The sequence below is a fragment of the Psittacula echo genome (assembly GCF_963264785.1).
Source record: "Psittacula echo genome assembly, chromosome: 29".
Taxonomy (NCBI): domain Eukaryota; kingdom Metazoa; phylum Chordata; class Aves; order Psittaciformes; family Psittacidae; genus Psittacula; species Psittacula echo.
In genome coordinates this window covers 409,623-426,397 of record NC_137764.1, presented here as the reverse complement: position 1 = coordinate 426,397, position 16,775 = coordinate 409,623, and the positions used below count along the sequence as shown (strand labels likewise).

At 60.4% G+C, this 16,775-nt stretch overlaps 1 protein-coding gene across 4 annotated transcripts in view; it reads left to right on the top strand.

Annotated features, from left to right (window-relative positions):
- Nucleotides 1-16,775, top strand: part of LOC308230948 (alpha-actinin-4) — a 33,655-nt gene that overhangs the window by 11,359 nt on the left and 5,521 nt on the right. For 2 of the 4 annotated variants that reach the window (XM_080636001.1, XM_080635998.1), the window contains exons 6-16: nt 1,053-1,131; nt 1,215-1,296; nt 4,547-4,632; nt 6,734-6,826; nt 7,723-7,953; nt 8,827-8,974; nt 11,346-11,496; nt 13,194-13,302; nt 13,399-13,539; nt 13,635-13,817; nt 16,050-16,184. In XM_080636001.1, the coding sequence (XP_080492127.1) occupies nt 1,053-1,131; nt 1,215-1,296; nt 4,547-4,632; nt 6,734-6,826; nt 7,723-7,953; nt 8,827-8,974; nt 11,346-11,496; nt 13,194-13,302; nt 13,399-13,539; nt 13,635-13,817; nt 16,050-16,184 (1,438 nt within the window). Of the gene's footprint in view, nt 1-1,052; nt 1,132-1,214; nt 1,297-2,613; nt 2,700-4,546; nt 4,633-6,733; nt 6,827-7,722; nt 7,954-8,826; nt 8,975-11,345; nt 11,497-13,193; nt 13,303-13,398; nt 13,540-13,634; nt 13,818-16,049; nt 16,185-16,775 lie in introns of all 4 variants that reach the window. The other 2 variants (XM_080636000.1, XM_080635999.1) reach the window with 1 other exon arrangement.

Genomic DNA, 16,775 nt, shown 5'->3' with positions numbered 1-16,775 from the left:
GGCCTGGGAGCTCCTCCAGGGATACCCGGGAATCCTGGAATGGGATGGATGGGAAGGGGCCTGGGAGCTCCTCCAGGGATACCCGGGAAGCCTGGAATGGGATGGATGGGAAGGGGCTGGGAGCTCCTCCAGGGATACCCGGGAAGCCTGGAATGGGATGGATGGGAAGGGGCTGGGAGCTCCTCCAGGGATACCCGGGAAGCCGGGAATGGGATGGATGGGAAGGGGCCTGGGAGCTCCTCCAGGGATACCTGGGAAGCCGGGAATGGGATGGATGGGAAGGGGCTGGGAGCTCCTCCAGGGATACCTGGGAAGCCGGGAATGGGATGGATGGGAAGGGGCCTGGGAGCTCCTCCAGGGATACCCGGGAAGCCGGGAATGGGATGGATGGGAAGGGGCCTGGGAGCTCCTCCAGGGATACCCGGGAAGCCGGGAATGGGATGGATGGGAAGGGGCCTGGGAGCTCCTCCAGGGATACCCGGGAAGCCGGGAATGGGATGGATGGGAAGGGGCTGGGAGCTCCTCCAGGGATACCCGGGAAGCCGGGAATGGGATGGATGGGAAGGGGCCTGGGAGCTCCTCCAGGGATACCCGGGAAGCCGGGAATGGGATGGATGGGAAGGGGCCTGGGAGCTCCTCCAGGGATACCCGGGAAGCCTGGAATGGGATGGATGGGAAGGGCCTGGGAGCTCCTCCAGGGATACCCGGGAATCCTGGAATGGGATGGATGGGAAGGGGCTGGGAGCTCCTCCAGGGATACCCGGGAATCCTGGAATGGGATGGATGGGAAGGGGCTGGGAGCTCCTCCAGGGATACCCGGGAATCCTGGAATGGGATGGATGGGAAGGGGTTGCTTCCAGCTTCATCCAACCCTTCTCCATGGATCCCAGTGTCGCGCCGCCCTCGGAGGGGGGAATTCCCTCCTAGGTCTCTCCCGTCTCTTCCCATTGGAATCCCTTCCCCTTGGCGCAGTCGTTGCCAGGCTCTGGCTCCCTCGCATCCCTGGGTCGGGATCCCGGGGCCGGGATGAAGCCTTCCCTCCTCTCTTCCAGCTGGAAGGACGGCTTGGCCTTCAACGCCCTCATCCACCGGCACCGGCCGGAGCTCATCGAGTACGACAAGCTCCGGAAGGTGGGAGCGGGAGCCTGGAATCCCGGGAATGCCATCCCGGCCCTTCCCAGCGCCCTCAGCACCCCCAACCCTTGCTTCCCTAGGACGACCCCGTCACCAACCTCAACAACGCCTTCGAGGTGGCCGAGAAGTACCTGGACATCCCCAAGATGCTCGATGCCGAGGGTAAGCTCCAGCGGCCACCATGGGGGCCACCTCTTGCCAGCCGGTGCTCTCCTTGCCCATGGAGGCCTTAAGGAGGTCCAAGCTTGGAGGTGGCCCCATTGGCCACCATGGAAGAGCCACCATGGTGGCCACTTCTTGCCCTCTAACACGTTTCTTGCCCATACAGGTCTTAAGGAGGACTCCAAGCTAAGGAGGTCCAAGCTTGGAGGTGGCCCCATTGGCCACCATGGAAGAGCCACCGTGGTGGCCACTTCTTGCCCTCTAATACCCTTCTTGCCCATACAGGTCTTAAGGAGGACTGTGACCTAAGGAGGTCGAAGCTTGGAGGTGGCCCCATTGACCACCATGGAAGAGCCACCGTGGTGGCCACCTCTTACCCTCTAACACGCTTCTTGCCCATAGAGGTCTTAAGGAGGATTTGGTCTCCAAGGTCCACCCATGGAGGTGGCCCCATTGGCCACCATGGAAGAGCCACCATGGTGGCCACCTCTTGCCCTCTAACACGCTTCTTGCCCATAGAGGTCTCAAGGAGGATTTGGTCTCCAAGGTCCACCCATGGAGGTGGCCCCATTGGCCACCGTGGAAGAGCCACCGTGGTGGCCACCTCTTACCCTCTAACACGCTTCTTGCCCATAGAGGTCTCAAGGAGGATTTGGTCTCCAAGGTCCACCCATGGAGGTGGCCCCATTGACCACCATGGAAGAGCCACCGTGGTGGCCACCTCTTGCCCTCTAACACGCTTCTTGCCCATAGAGGTCTTAAGGAGGATTTGGTCTCCAAGGTCCACCCATGGAGGTGGCCCCATTGGCCACCATGGAAGAGCCACCGTGGTGGCCACCTCTTACCCTCTAACACGCTTCTTGCCCATAGAGGTCTCAAGGAGGATTTGGTCTCCAAGGTCCACCCATGGAGGTGGCCCCATTGGCCACCATGGAAGAGCCACCATGGTGGCCACCTCTTACCCTCTAACACGCTTCTTGCCCATAGAGGTCTCAAGGAGGATTTGGTCTCCAAGGTCCACCCATGGAGGTGGCCCCATTGGCCACCATGGAAGAGCCACCGTGGTGGCCACCTCTTACCCTCTAACACGCTTCTTGCCCATAGAGGTCTTAAGGAGGATTTGGTCTCCAAGGTCCACCCATGGAGGTGGCCCCATTGGCCACCATGGAAGAGCCACCGTGGTGGCCACCTCTTACCCTCTAACACGCTTCTTGCCCATAGAGGTCTCAAGGAGGATTTGGTCTCCAAGGTCCCCGCTTGGAGATGGAGCCGTGGCGGCGGCCCCCGCTCCGCCCTAACGCTGCCCTTGCCTTGCAGACATAGTGAGCACGGCGCGGCCCGACGAGAAGGCCATCATGACCTACGTGTCCAGCTTCTACCACGCCTTCTCGGGGGCCCAGAAGGTACCGGGGGGGCTGCGTTCCCCGGCCCTGCCCGTGCCCGCCTGCAGCAGCTCCTGCTCTCGCTTCTTCTCTTCCAGAGGCTCTCGGGGGGGCCTGGGACCAGGCCTCAGCTCCTCCTCCCCGGGGGTTCAAGGCCATGGGCATGGGGGCTCGGAGGGGGCTCCAAGGCTTCCGGGTTGGATGGGGCTTGGGGCTGGTGGAAGGGGGCCCTGGCTGTGGCTTGAAGGCCCCTTCCAAGCCATTCCATGGTCCATGGATGAATCCAATCCCATGGTCCCATACTGGGACATCCAATTGAAACCCAAGATCTAGAAGGTCTTGAAGGCCCTTCCAACCCAACCCATTCCATGATCCTATGGATGAATCCAAGTCCATGATCCCATATTGGAACATCCAATTGAGACTCAAGATTCCAACCCAACCCTTTCCATGATCCTATGGATGAATCCAATCCCATGATCCCATATTGGGACACCCAATTGAGACCCAAGACCTAACTGGTCTTGAAGGCCCTTCCAACCCAACCCATTCCATGATCCTATGGATGAATCCAATCCCATGATCGCATATTGGCACATCCAGTTGAAACCCAAGACCTAGAACGTCTTGAAGGCCCTTCCAACCCAACCCATTCCATGATCCATGGATGAATCCAAGTCCATGGTCCCATACTGGGGCATCCAATTGAGACCCAAGACCTAACTGGTCTTGAAGGCCCTTCCAACCCAACCCATTCCATGATCCATGGGTGAATCCAAGTCCATGGTCCCATACTGGGGCATCCAATTGAGACCCAAGACCTAACTGGTCTTGAAGGCCCTTCCAACCCAACCCATTCCATGATCCATGGATGAATCCAAGTCCATGGTCCCATACTGGGACATCCAATTGAGACCCAAGACCTAACTGGTCTTGAAGGCCCTTCCAACCCAACCCATTCCATGATCCTATGGATGAATCCAAGTCCATGGTCCCATACTGGGGCATCCAATTGAGACCCAAGACCTAACTGGTCTTGAAGGCCCTTCCAACCCAACCCATTCCATGATCCATGGATGAATCCAAGTCCATGATCCCATACTGGGACATCCAATTGAGACCCAAGGCCTAAATGGTCTTGAAGGCCCTTCCAACCCAACCCATTCCATGATCCATGGATGAATCCAAGTCCATGGTCCCATACTGGGGCATCCAATTGAGACCCAAGACCTAACTGGTCTTGAAGGCCCTTCCAACCCAACCCATTCCATGATCCATGGATGAATCCAAGTCCATGGTCCCATACTGGGACATCCAATTGAGACCCAAGACCTAACTGGTCTTGAAGGCCCTTCCAACCCAACCCATTCCATGATCCATGGGTGAATCCACGTCCATGGTCCCATACTGGGACATCCAATTGAGACCCAAGACCTAACTGGTCTTGAAGGCCCTTCCAACCCATTCCGTGATCCATGGGTGAATCCATGTCCATGGTCCCATACTGGGACATCCAATTGAGACCCAAGACCTAACTGGTCTTGAAGGCCCTTCCAACCCAACCCATTCCATGATCCATGGGTGAATCCACGTCCATGGTCCCATACTGGGACATCCAATTGAGACCCAAGACCTAACTGGTCTTGAAGGCCCTTCCAACCCAAATTGCTCCATGATCCATGGATGAATCCAGTCCCATGATCCCATATTGGGACCCCCAAGTGAAGCCCAAGCCCGGAAGCTCTTGAGGGCCCTTCCTGAGCCCCGGCCATGGCCATGGGTGCCCCCCCGTGCGCTCCGCTCGCCTGCATGGCCCCGGGGGCCCGGCTGGGGCCGCGCTGCTCCAGGCCCGCCTGCTCTCTCTGCAGACATCGTGGGCACGCTGCGGCCGGACGAGAAGGCCATCATGACCTACGTGTCCTGCTTCTACCACGCCTTCTCGGGCGCCCAGAAGGTGAGCTCGGCCCGGCCTCGAGCCGCCTGCAGCCGCCCTTCAACCGGGCTGGAGCTGGGCTTCAACCGGGCTGGAGCTGGGCTTCAACCGGGCTGGAGCCGGGCTTCAACCAGGCTGGAACTGGGCTTCAACCGGGCTGGAGCTGGGCTTCAACCGGGCTGGAGCCGGGCTTCAACCGGGCTGGAGCCGGGCTTCAACCGGGCTGGAGCCGGGCTTCAACCGGGCTGGAGCCGGGCTTCAACCGGGCTGGAACTGGGCTTCAACCAGGCTGGAACCGGGCTTCAACCGGGCTGGAGCTGGGCTTCAACCGGGCTGGAGCCGGGCTTCAACCGGGCTGGAGCCGGGCTTCAACCGGGCTGGAACTGGGCTTCAACCGGGCTGGAGCTGGGCTTCAACCGGGCTGGAGCTGGGCTTCAACCGGGCTGGAGCCGGGCTTCAACCGGGCTGGAGCCGGGCTTCAACCGGGCTGGAACCGGGCTTCAACCGGGCTGGAGCTGGGCTTCAACCGGGCTGGAGCTGGGCTTCAACCGGGCTGGAACCGGGCTTCAACCGGGCTGGAACCGGGCTTCAACCGGGCTGGAACCGGGCTTCAACCGGGCTGGAACCGGGCTTCAACCGGGCTGGAGCTGGGCTTCAACCGGGCTGGAACCGGGCTTCAACCGGGCTGGAGCTGGGCTTCAACCGGGCTGGAACCGGGCTTCAACCGGGCTGGAGCCGGGCTTCTACCAGGCTGGAGCCGGGCTTCAACCGGGCTGGAGCTGGGCTTCAACCGGGCTGGAGCTGGGCTTCAACCGGGCTGTAGCTGGGCTTCAACCGGGCTGGAGCCGGGCTTCAACCGGGCTGGAGCCGGGCTTCAACCGGGCTGGAACCGGGCTTCAACCGGGCTGGAACCGGGCTGGAGCTGGGCTTCAACCGGGCTGGAACCGGGCTTCAACCGGGCTGGAACCGGGCTTCAACCGGGCTGGAACCGGGCTTCAACCGGGCTGGAGCTGGGCTTCAACCGGGCTGGAGCTGGGCTTCAACCGGGCTGGAGCTGGGCTTCAACCGGGCTGGAACCGGGCTTCAACCGGGCTGGAACCGGGCTTCAACCGGGCTGGAGCTGGGCTTCAACCGGGCTGGAACCGGGCTTCAACCGGGCTGGAACCGGGCTTCAACCGGGCTGGAGCCGGGCTTCAACCGGGCTGGAACCGGGCTTCAACCGGGCTGGAGCCGGGCTTCAACCGGGCTGGAACCGGGCTTCAACCGGGCTGGAACCGGGCTTCAACCGGGCTGGAGCTGGGCTTCAACCGGGCTGGAACCGGGCTTCAACCGGGCTGGAGCTGGGCTTCAACCGGGCTGGAACCGGGCTTCAACCGGGCTGGAACCGGGCTTCAACCGGGCTGGAGCTGGGCTTCAACCGGGCTGGAACCGGGCTTCAACCGGGCTGGAACCGGGCTTCAACCGGGCTGGAGCTGGGCTTCAACCGGGCTGGAACCGGGCTTCAACCGGGCTGGAACCGGGCTTCAACCGGGCTGGAACCGGGCTGGAACCGGGCTTCAACCGGGCTTCAACCGGGCTGGAGCTGGGCTTCAACCGGGCTGGAACCGGGCTTCAACCGGGCTGGAACCGGGCTTCAACCGGGCTTCAACCGGGCTGGAACCGGGCTTCAACCGGGCTTGAGCCTGGCTTGAACCTGCCTGGGGCTGGGCTTGAGCTGGGCTTCGATGAGGCTTCAGCCTGCTTTGAGCTTGGCTTGAACCTGCCTTGAGCTTGGCTTCACCATGGCTTGAGCTTGGCTTGAGCTTGGCTTGATCCTGCCTTGACCAGTGCCTGCCATGGACCCTGCAGCTCCCGAGGGTCCTTGTGCTGCTGCCCGGCCGCTGTCCCCCTTCAGCCATTGTCCCCTTGGGCCAACGTCCCCCCCTTCCCATTCCCATTCCCGTGTGCTCCCTGGAGCCCCCTCTTCTCTTGGACTCTCTCTGTGCTTCCTCCTCCCTCCCTGCCCCAGCACCACCCAAGGGGACAAAGCCCTGAAGGAGCTCCCCCTTTTCCCTGGGGATCGGCGGCGGGAGCCGGGATGGAGCCTTCATCCCCATCCCCATCCTCCTCCTCCTCCTCGCAGGCCGAGACGGCAGCGAACCGCATCTGCAAGGTCCTGGCTGTCAACCAGGAGAACGAGCACCTCATGGAGGACTACGAGAAGCTGGCTTCGGATGTAAGCTCCCATCCAGATCCCATCCCCATCCCATCCCCATCCAGATCCCATCCCCATCCCCATCCCCATCCCCATCCCATCCCCATCCCCATCCCATCCCCATCCCCATCCCCATCCCATCCCCATCCAGATCCCATCCCCATCCCCATCCCCATCCCCATCCCATCCCCATCCCCATCCCATCCCCATCCCCATCCCCATCCAGATCCCATCCCATCCCCATCCCATCCCCATCCAGATCACATCCCATCCCCATCCCATCCCCATCCCATCCCCATCCCCATCCCATCCCCATCCCCATCCCCATCCAGATCACATCCCATCCCCATCCCCATCCCCATCCCATCCCCATCCCCATCCCATCCCCATCCCCATCCCCATCCCCATCCCCATCCCCATCCCCATCCCCATCCCATCCCATCCCCATCCCATCCCCATCCAGATCCCCATCCCATCCCCATCCCATCCCCATCCCCATCCCCATCCCCATCCCCATCCCATCCCCATCCCATCCCCATCCCCATCCCATCCCCATCCCCATCCCATCCCCATCCCATCCCCATCCCATCCCCATCCCATCCCCATCCCATCCCCATCCCATCCCCATCCCCATCCCATCCCCATCCCATCCCCATCCCCATCCCCATCCCCATCCCCATCCCCATCCCCATCCCCTCCCCATCCCCATCCCCATCCCCATCCCCATCCCATCCCCATCCCATCCCCATCCCCATCCCCATCCCCTCCCCATCCCCATCCCCTCCCCATCCCCTCCCCATCCCCATCCCATCCCCATCCCCATCCCCATCCCCTCCCCATCCCCATCCCCATCCCCTCCCCATCCCCATCCCCATCCCCATCCCCTCCCCATCCCCTCCCCATCCCTCTCCCCGCAGCTCCTGCAGTGGATCCAGCGCACCATCCCGTGGCTCGAGGACCGCAGCCCCCAGAGGACCATCGCGGAGATGCAGCAGAAGCTCGAGGAGTTCCGGCACTACCGGCGCGTGCACAAGCCCCCCAAGGTGCAGGAGAAGTGCCAGCTGGAGATCAACTTCAACACCCTGCAGACCAAGCTGCGCCTCAGCAACCGCCCGGCCTTCATGCCCTCCGAGGGCAGGATGGTGTCGGTGAGCAGCGCCGCGCCGCGATGGGGACCACCAACGGCGGTGCTGGCGGTGGCGGAGGTCCAGTGGGGTCCTGGGAGGAGGAGGAGGAGGGATGGCACGGATGGCGTTGGGGGGTGATGGGGAGAAGGAGGGGGGACCATGGGAGTGATGCCACCATCATTGGTGGGTCATGAGGATGATGGTGAAGGATGATGAAGGAGGAGGTACCACGGGAGGTGAGGATGATGATGGTGGTGGGGAGGAGGGGACGCCATAGGAGTGATGCCAGCGCTGGCGTTGGTGGGTGATGGGGGTGATGATGGTGATGGGGAGAGGAAAGGGCACCAATGGGAGTGATGGCACCACCATGGGTGGATGGTGATGATGATGATGGTGATAATGATGGTGGTGATGATGACGATGGTGATGACAATGGTGGTGATGATGGTGATGACGATGGTGATGATGGGGGTGGTGATGATGATGATGACAATGGTAATGATGACAATGGTGATGGTGATGGTGGTGGTGATGATGATGATGATGATGACAATGGTGATGATGATGATGATGGTGGTGATGATGATGATGATGATGACAATGGTGATGGTGATGATGGTGGTGGTGATGATGATGATGATGATGATAATGGTGGTGATGATGGTGATGACGATGGTGATGATGGGGGTGGTGATGTTGATGATGATGATGGCAATGGGAATGATGACAATGGTGATGATGGTGGTGGTGATGATGATGATGATGATGACAATGGTGATGGTGATGTTGATGATGATGATGACCATGGTAATGATGACAATGGTGATGGTGATGATGGTGGTGATGGTGATGATGATGATGGGGACGTGAGCACCGCCACCCCTGGTCCCCCAGGACATCAACACGGGCTGGCAGCGCCTGGAGCAGGCCGAGAAGGGCTATGAGGAATGGCTGCTGACCGAGATCCGGCGCCTCGAGCGCCTCGAGCACCTGGCCGAGAAGTTCCGGCAGAAGGCGTCCATCCACGAGGCCTGGACTGAAGGTACCGGGGGCGATGGAGCACTGCCAGGGGTGTCCCATGGGATGGCTTGGAAGGGCCCTTGAGGCAATGGGATCCCAACCAATGGCTTCTCCATGGAGCCCAACCCTATGGGTTCTCCATGGATCCCAACCCAATGGTTTCTCCATGGAGCCCAACCCTATGGGTTCTCCATTGATCCCAACCCAATGGCTTCTCCATGGATCCCAACCAATGGCTTCTCCATGGAGCCCAACCCTATGGCTTCTCCATTGATCCCAACCCAATGGCTTCTCCATGGAGCCCAACCCTATGGGTTCTCCATTGATCCCAACCCAATGGTTTCTCCATGGAGCCCAACCCTATGGCTTCTCCATTGATCCCAACCCAATGGCTTCTCCATGGAGCCCAACCCTATGGGTTCTCCATGGATCCCAACCCAATGGTTTCTCCATGGAGCCCAACCCTATGGGTTCTCCATGGATCCCAACCCAATGGCTTCTCCATGGAGCCCAACCCTATGGGTTCTCCATTGATCCCAACCCAATGGCTTCTCCATGGAGCCCAACCCTATGGGTTCTCCATTGATCCCAACCCAATGGCTTCTCCATGGAGCCCAACCCTATGGCTTCTCCATTGATCCCAACCCAATGGCTTCTCCATGGAGCCCAACCCTATGGGTTCTCCATTGATCCCAACCCAATGGCTTCTCCATTGATCCCAACCCTATGGGTTCTCCATTGATCCCAACCCAATGGCTTCTCCATGGAGCCCAACCCTATGGGTTCTCCATTGATCCCAACCCAATGGTTTCTCCATGGAGCCCAACCCTATGGCTTCTCCATTGATCCCAACCCAATGGTTTCTCCATGGAGCCCAACCCTATGGCTTCTCCATTGATCCCAACCCAATGGTTTCTCCATGGAGCCCAACCCTATGGGTTCTCCATGGATCCCAACCCAATGGTTTCTCCATGGAGCCCAACCCTATGGGTTCTCCATAGATCCCAACCCAATGGTTTCTCCATGGAGCCCAACCCTATGGGTTCTCCATTGATCCCAACCCAATGGTTTCTCCATGGAGCCCAACCCTATGGGTTCTCCATTGATCCCAACCCAATGGTTTCTCCATGGAGCCCAACCCTATGGGTTCTCCATTGATCCCAACCCAATGGCTTCTCCATGGAGCCCAACCCTATGGGTTCTCCATTGATCCCAACCCAATGGTTTCTCCATGGAGCCCAACCCTATGGGTTCTCCATTGATCCCAACCCAATGGTTTCTCCATGGAGCCCAACCCTATGGGTTCTCCATTGATCCCAACCCTATGGGTTCTCCATTGATCCCAACCCAATGGCTTCTCCATGGAGCCCAACCCTATGGGTTCTCCATTGATCCCAACCGATGGGCTCTCCATGGAGCCCAACCCTATGGGTTCTCCATTGATCCCAACCAATGGGCTCTCCATGGATCCCAGCCACTGGGTTCTCCAGGGAGCCCAACCCAATGGCTTCTCCACTGATCCCAACTGATGGGCTCTCTGTGGATCCCAACCAATGGGTTCTCCATGGATCCCAACCCAACCAATGAATTCTCCATTGATCCCAACCCAATGGATTCTCCATTGAACCCAACCAGTGGGTTCTCCCTGGATCCCAACCCAACCAATGGGTTCTCCATGGATCCCAACCCAATGGGTTCTCCATGGATCCCAACCCAACGGGTTCTCCATGGATCCCAACCCAACGAATGTGTTCTCCATTGATCCCAACCCAACCAATGGTTTTTTCATGGATCTCAACCCAACCAATGGATTCTCCATGGATCCCAACCCAACCAATGGGTTCTCCATGGATCCCAACCCAACGAATGGGTTCTCCATGGATCCCAACCCAACCAATGGGTTCTCCATGGATCCCAACCCAACCAATGGGTTCTCCATGGATCCCAACCCAACCAATGGGTTCTCCATGGATCCCAACCCAACCAATGGGTTCTCCATGGATCCCAACCCAACCAATGGCTTCTCCATGGATCCCAACCCAACCAATGGCTTCTCCATGGATCCCAACCCAACCAATGGGTTCTCCATGGATCCCAACCCAACCAATGGCTTCTCCATGGATCCCAACCCAACCAATGGCTTCTCCATGGATCCCAACCCAACCAATGGGTTCTCCATGGATCCCAACCCAACCAATGGCTTCTCCATGGATCCCAACCCAACCAATGGGTTCTCCATGGATCCCATCCCAACCAATGGCTTCTCCATGGATCCCAACCCAACCAATGGGTTCTCCATGGATCCCAACCCAACCAATGGCTTCTCCATGCCCCCCCATGGAGGGGCCGGTGTGTGGGGTGTGGGCTGCGGGCTGACGGCTCCGTGCCCCCAGGCAAGGAGGCCCTGCTGCAGCAGAGGGACTTCGAGGCGGCCACGCTCTCCGACATCAAGGCGCTGCTCCGGAAGCACGAGGCCTTCGAGAGCGACCTGGCCGCGCACCAGGACCGCGTGGAGCAGATCGCGGCCATCGCCCAGGAGCTCAAGTACGGCCCCATGGAGCCATGGGAATGGGGTTGGGATGGCAGGGACTTGGATGCCCATCGAGTCCTGACCCACAGGGACCCCTTCCATAGGGCAGCTTCCTCCAGGCCTCATCCATTGCTTCCCCACATCCCAACTCTTCCATCAGAAGCCTCCACCCATCCCATGGGAGAGGCCTCCATCTGCCCCATGGATCCATGGGAATGGGGTTGGGATGGCAGGGACCTGGATGCCCATGGAGTCCTGACCCACAGGGACCCCTTCCATAGGGCAGCTTCCTCCAGGCCTCATCCATTGCTTCCCCACATCCCAACTCTTCCATCGGAAGCCTCCACCCATCCCATGGGAGAGGCCTCCATCTGCCCCATGGATCCATGGGAATGGGGTTGGGATGGCAGGGACTTGGATGCCCATCGAGTCCTGACCCACAGGGACCCCTTCCATAGGGCAGCTTCCTCCAGGCCTCATCCATTGCTTCCCCACATCCCAACTCTTCCATCAGAAGCCTCCACCTATCCCATGGGAGAGGCCTTCATCTGCCCCATGGAGCCATGGGAATGGGGTTGGGATGGCAGGGACCTGGATGCCCATGGAGTCCTGACCCACAGGGACCCCTTCCATAGGGCAGCTTCCTCCAGGCCTCATCCATTGCTTCCCCACATCCCAACTCTTCCATCGGAAGCCTCCACCCATCCCATGGGAGAGGCCTCCATCTGCCCCATGGATCCATGGGAATGGGGTTGGGATGGCAGGGACCTGGATGCCCATGGAGTCCTGACCCACAGGGACCCCTTCCATAGGGCAGCTTCCTCCAGGCCTCATCCATTGCTTCCCCACATCCCAACTCTTCCATCAGAAGCCTCCACCTATCCCATGGGAGAGGCCTTCATCTGCCCCATGGAGCCATGGGAATGGGGTTGGGATGGCAGGGACCTGGATGCCCATCGAGTCCTGACCCACAGGGACCCCTTCCATAGGGCAGCTTCCTCCAGGCCTCATCCATTGCTTCCCCACATCCCAACTCTTCCATCGGAAGCCTCCACCCATCCCATGGGAGAAGCCTCCATCTGCCCCATGGATCCATGGGAATGGGGTTGGGATGGCAGGGACCTGGATGCCCATCGAGTCCTGACCCACAGGGACCCCTTCCATAGGGCAGCTTCCTCCAGGCCTCATCCATTGCTTCCCCACATCCCAACTCTTCCATCAGAAGCCTCCACCCATCCCATGGGAGAGGCCTCCATCTGCCCCATGGATCCATGGGAATGGGGTTGGGATGGCAGGGACCTGGATGCCCATGGAGTCCTGACCCATAGGGACCCCTTCCATAGGGGAGGTTGGAGCCATGCAGGGCTGGAGCATCCCAACCTTCTCCATTGATCCCAGTGTCCCAGCACGCCCCTGCTGAGGATTTGCCTCCCGTTATCCCCCCGTGCTCTTCCCGCTCCCATCGGAAGCCGTTTCCTTTCCTCCCAGCCCGGATCCCGGCCGCTCTCCGCCTTCCCTGGAGCTGCTCCAAGGGCTCCGGCTCCGCACAGAGCTCCCATTGTTCTTCCCTCCTTTCCCCCTCGCTCCATATATATCCATATATATCCTCGCTGGGATAACGCGGCTCCATGCAGCCCTTGGGCCTCCTGGGATAACCCGGGCCCGGGGGCCCCGGGGCTCCGTTTCCCTATGGAATTCCCCCCCATTCCAGCGAGCTGGATTACTACGACTCGCCCAGCGTCAACGCGCGGTGCCAGCAGATCTGCGACCAATGGGATGTGCTGGGCTCCTTGACCCACAGCAGGCGGGAAGCCCTGGAGGTGAGCGGGATCCATCCCTATGGATTCCACACACACCCCCCCCCCCCCCCCAATTCCAAGCGGGATCCGGGCCCTCATCCCTGTGGCTCCCTGCAGCGCACCGAGAAGCAGCTGGAGAGCATCGACGAGCTCCACTTGGAATACGCCAAGCGGGCAGCGCCCTTCAACAACTGGATGGAGAGCGCCATGGAGGACCTGCAGGACATGTTCATCGTGCACACCATCGAGGAGATCCAGGTGGGAAAGGCTTGGGAACGCCTCGGGATCCCCCCCCCCCCCCCCCCCCCCCGGAGCCGGCAGCTCCATGCCCACGGCGTCGCCGCTCCCGGCAGGGCCTCATCGCCGCGCACGAGCACTTCAAGTCCACGCTGGCCGAGGCGGACGCGGAGCGCGAGGCCATCCTGGGCCTGCAGCGGGAGGCGCAGCGCCGCGCCGAGCTGCACGGGGTCACGGGCGCCGCCAGCAACCCCTACACCTCCGTCACCCCCCACGTCATCAGCTGCAAGTGGGAGCGGGTGAGGCCCTCGGCCATTGCTCCCCCTCGCACCCCCCCTCTTCCGCTGGCAGCTTCCCCCATTGATGCCATGGGAGAGGGCTCCGTGGAGCCATGGGAATGGGGTTGGGATGGAAAGGACCTGGATGCCCATCGAGTTCTGGCCCATAGGGAAAGGTTCCTCCAGGCCTCATCCATTGCTTCCCCAGATCCCAGCTCTCCCATTGATCCCATGGGAGAGGGCTCTGTGGAGCCATGGGAATGGGGTTGGGATGGAAAGGACCTGGATGCCCATCGAGTTCTGGCCCATAGGGACCCCTTCCATAGGGAAAGGTTCCTCCAGGCCTCATCCATTGCTTCCCCAGATCCCAGCTCTCCCATTGATGCCATGGGAGAGGGCTCCATGGAGCCATGGGAATGGGGTTGGGATGGAAAGGACCTGGATGCCCATCGAGTTCTGGCCCATAGAGACCCCTTCCATAGGGAAAGGTTCCTCCAGGCCTCATCCATTGCTTCCCCAGATCCCAGCTCTCCCATTGATCCCATGGGAGAGGGCTCCGTGGAGCCATGGGAATGGGGTTGGGATGGCAGGGACCTGGATGCCCATCGAGTTCTGGCCCATAGGGACCCCTTCCATAGGGAAAGGTTCCTCCAGGCCTCATCCATTGCTTCCCAAGATCCCAGCTCTCCCATTGATCCCATGGGAGAGGGCTCCGTGGAGCCATGGGAATGGGGTTGGGATGGAAAGGACCTGGATGCCCATCGAGTTCTGGCCCATAGGGAAAGGTTCCTCCAGGCCTCATCCATTGCTTCCCCAGATCCCAGCTCTCCCATTGATCCCATGGGAGAGGGCTCCGTGGAGCCATGGGAATGGGGTTGGGATGGAAAGGACCTGGATGCCCATCGAGTTCTGGCCCATAGGGAAAGGTTCCTCCAGGCCTCATCCATTGCTTCCCCAGATCCCAGCTCTCCCATTGATGCCATGGGAGAGGGCTCCGTGGAGCCATGGGAATGGGGTTGGGATGGAAAGGACCTGGATGCCCATCGAGTTCTGGCCCATAGGGAAAGGTTCCTCCAGGCCTCATCCATTGCTTCCCCAGATCCCAGCTCTCCCATTGATCCCATGGGAGAGGGCTCTGTGGAGCCATGGGAATGGGGTTGGGATGGAAAGGACCTGGATGCCCATCGAGTTCTGGCCCATAGGGAAAGGTTCCTCCAGGCCTCATCCATTGCTTCCCCAGATCCCAGCTCTCCCATTGATGCCATGGGAGAGGGCTCCATGGAGCCATGGGAATGGGGTTGGGATGGAAAGGACCTGGATGCCCATCGAGTTCTGGCCCATAGGGAAAGGTTCCTCCAGGCCTCATCCATTGCTTCCCCAGATCCCAACTCTCCCATTGATGCCATGGGAGAGGGCTCCGTGGAGCCATGGGAATGGGGTTGGGATGGAAAGGACCTGGATGCCCATCGAGTTCTGGCCCATAGGGAAAGGTTCCTCCAGGCCTCATCCATTGCTTCCCCAGATCCCAACTCTTCCATTGGAAGCTTGCACCCATCCCATGGGAGAGGGCTCCGTGGAGCCATGGGAATGGGGTTGGGATGGCAGGGACCTGGATGCCCATCGAGTTCTGGCCCATAGGGAAAGGTTCCTCCAGGCCTCATCCATTGCTTCCCCAGATCCCAGCTCTCCCATTGATCCCATGGGAGAGGGCTCCGTGGAGCCATGGGAATGGGGTTGGGATGGCAGGGACCTGGATGCCCATCGAGTTCTGGCCCATAGGGAAAGGTTCCTCCAGGCCTCATCCATTGCTTCCCCAGATCCCAGCTCTCCCATTGATCCCATGGGAGAGGGCTCCGTGGAGCCATGGGAATGGGGTTGGGATGGAAAGGACCTGGATGCCCATCGAGTTCTGGCCCATAGGGAAAGGTTCCTCCAGGCCTCATCCATTGCTTCCCCAGATCCCAGCTCTCCCATTGATCCCATGGGAGAGGGCTCCGTGGAGCCATGGGAATGGGGTTGGGATGGAAAGGACCTGGATGCCCATCGAGTTCTGGCCCATAGGGAAAGGTTCCTCCAGGCCTCATCCATTGCTTCCCCAGATCCCAACTCTCCCATTGGAAGCTTCCCCCCATCCCATGGCGGGAGGCTCCGTGGCCCCATGGACCCCAAACCACCTCCATGGTCCCCATGCCATTGCCCCACCCTTGCCCCCGGTCCCGACGGCCTTCCCGTGATCCCGGCTGCTCTGCGCAGGTCCAGCAGCTGGTGCCCAAGCGGGACCAGGCGCTCCTGGAGGAGCAGAGCAAGCAGCAGTCCAACGAGCACCTCCGGCGCCAGTTCGCCGGGCAGGCCAACGTGGTGGGGCCCTGGATCCAGACCAAGATGGAGGTGAGGGCCCCGGCGGGATTCCCGAGGGCTGGAATGCCGGGGGGCATCCCGAAGGCGGGAGGGAGGCAGAGGTGGTCCAGCTCCGGAAGGGGGGATGATGGAGCCATGGAGGTTCTCCAGCTCCGGAAGGGGGGATGAGGATGATGATGGAGCCATGGAGGTTCTCCAGCTCCGGAAGGGGGGATGATGGAGCCATGGAGGTTCTCCAGCTCCGGAAGGGGGGATGATGGAGCCATGGAGGTTCTCCAGCTCCGGAAGGGGGGATGAGGATGATGATGGAGCCATGGAGGTTCTCCAGCTCTGGAAGGGGGGATGATGGAGCCATGGAGGTTCTCCAGCTCCGGAAGGGGGGATGAGGATGATGATGGAGCCATGGAGGTTCTCCAGCTCCGGAAGGGGGGATGATGGAGCCATGGAGGTTCTCCAGCTCCGGAAGGGGGGGTGAGGATGATGATGGAGCCATGGAGGTTCTCCAGCTCCAGAAGGGGGGATGAGGATGATGATGGAGCCATGGAGGTTCTCCAGCTCCGGAAGGGGGGATGATGGAGCCATGGAGGTTCTCCAGCTCCGGAAGGGGGGATGATGGAGCCA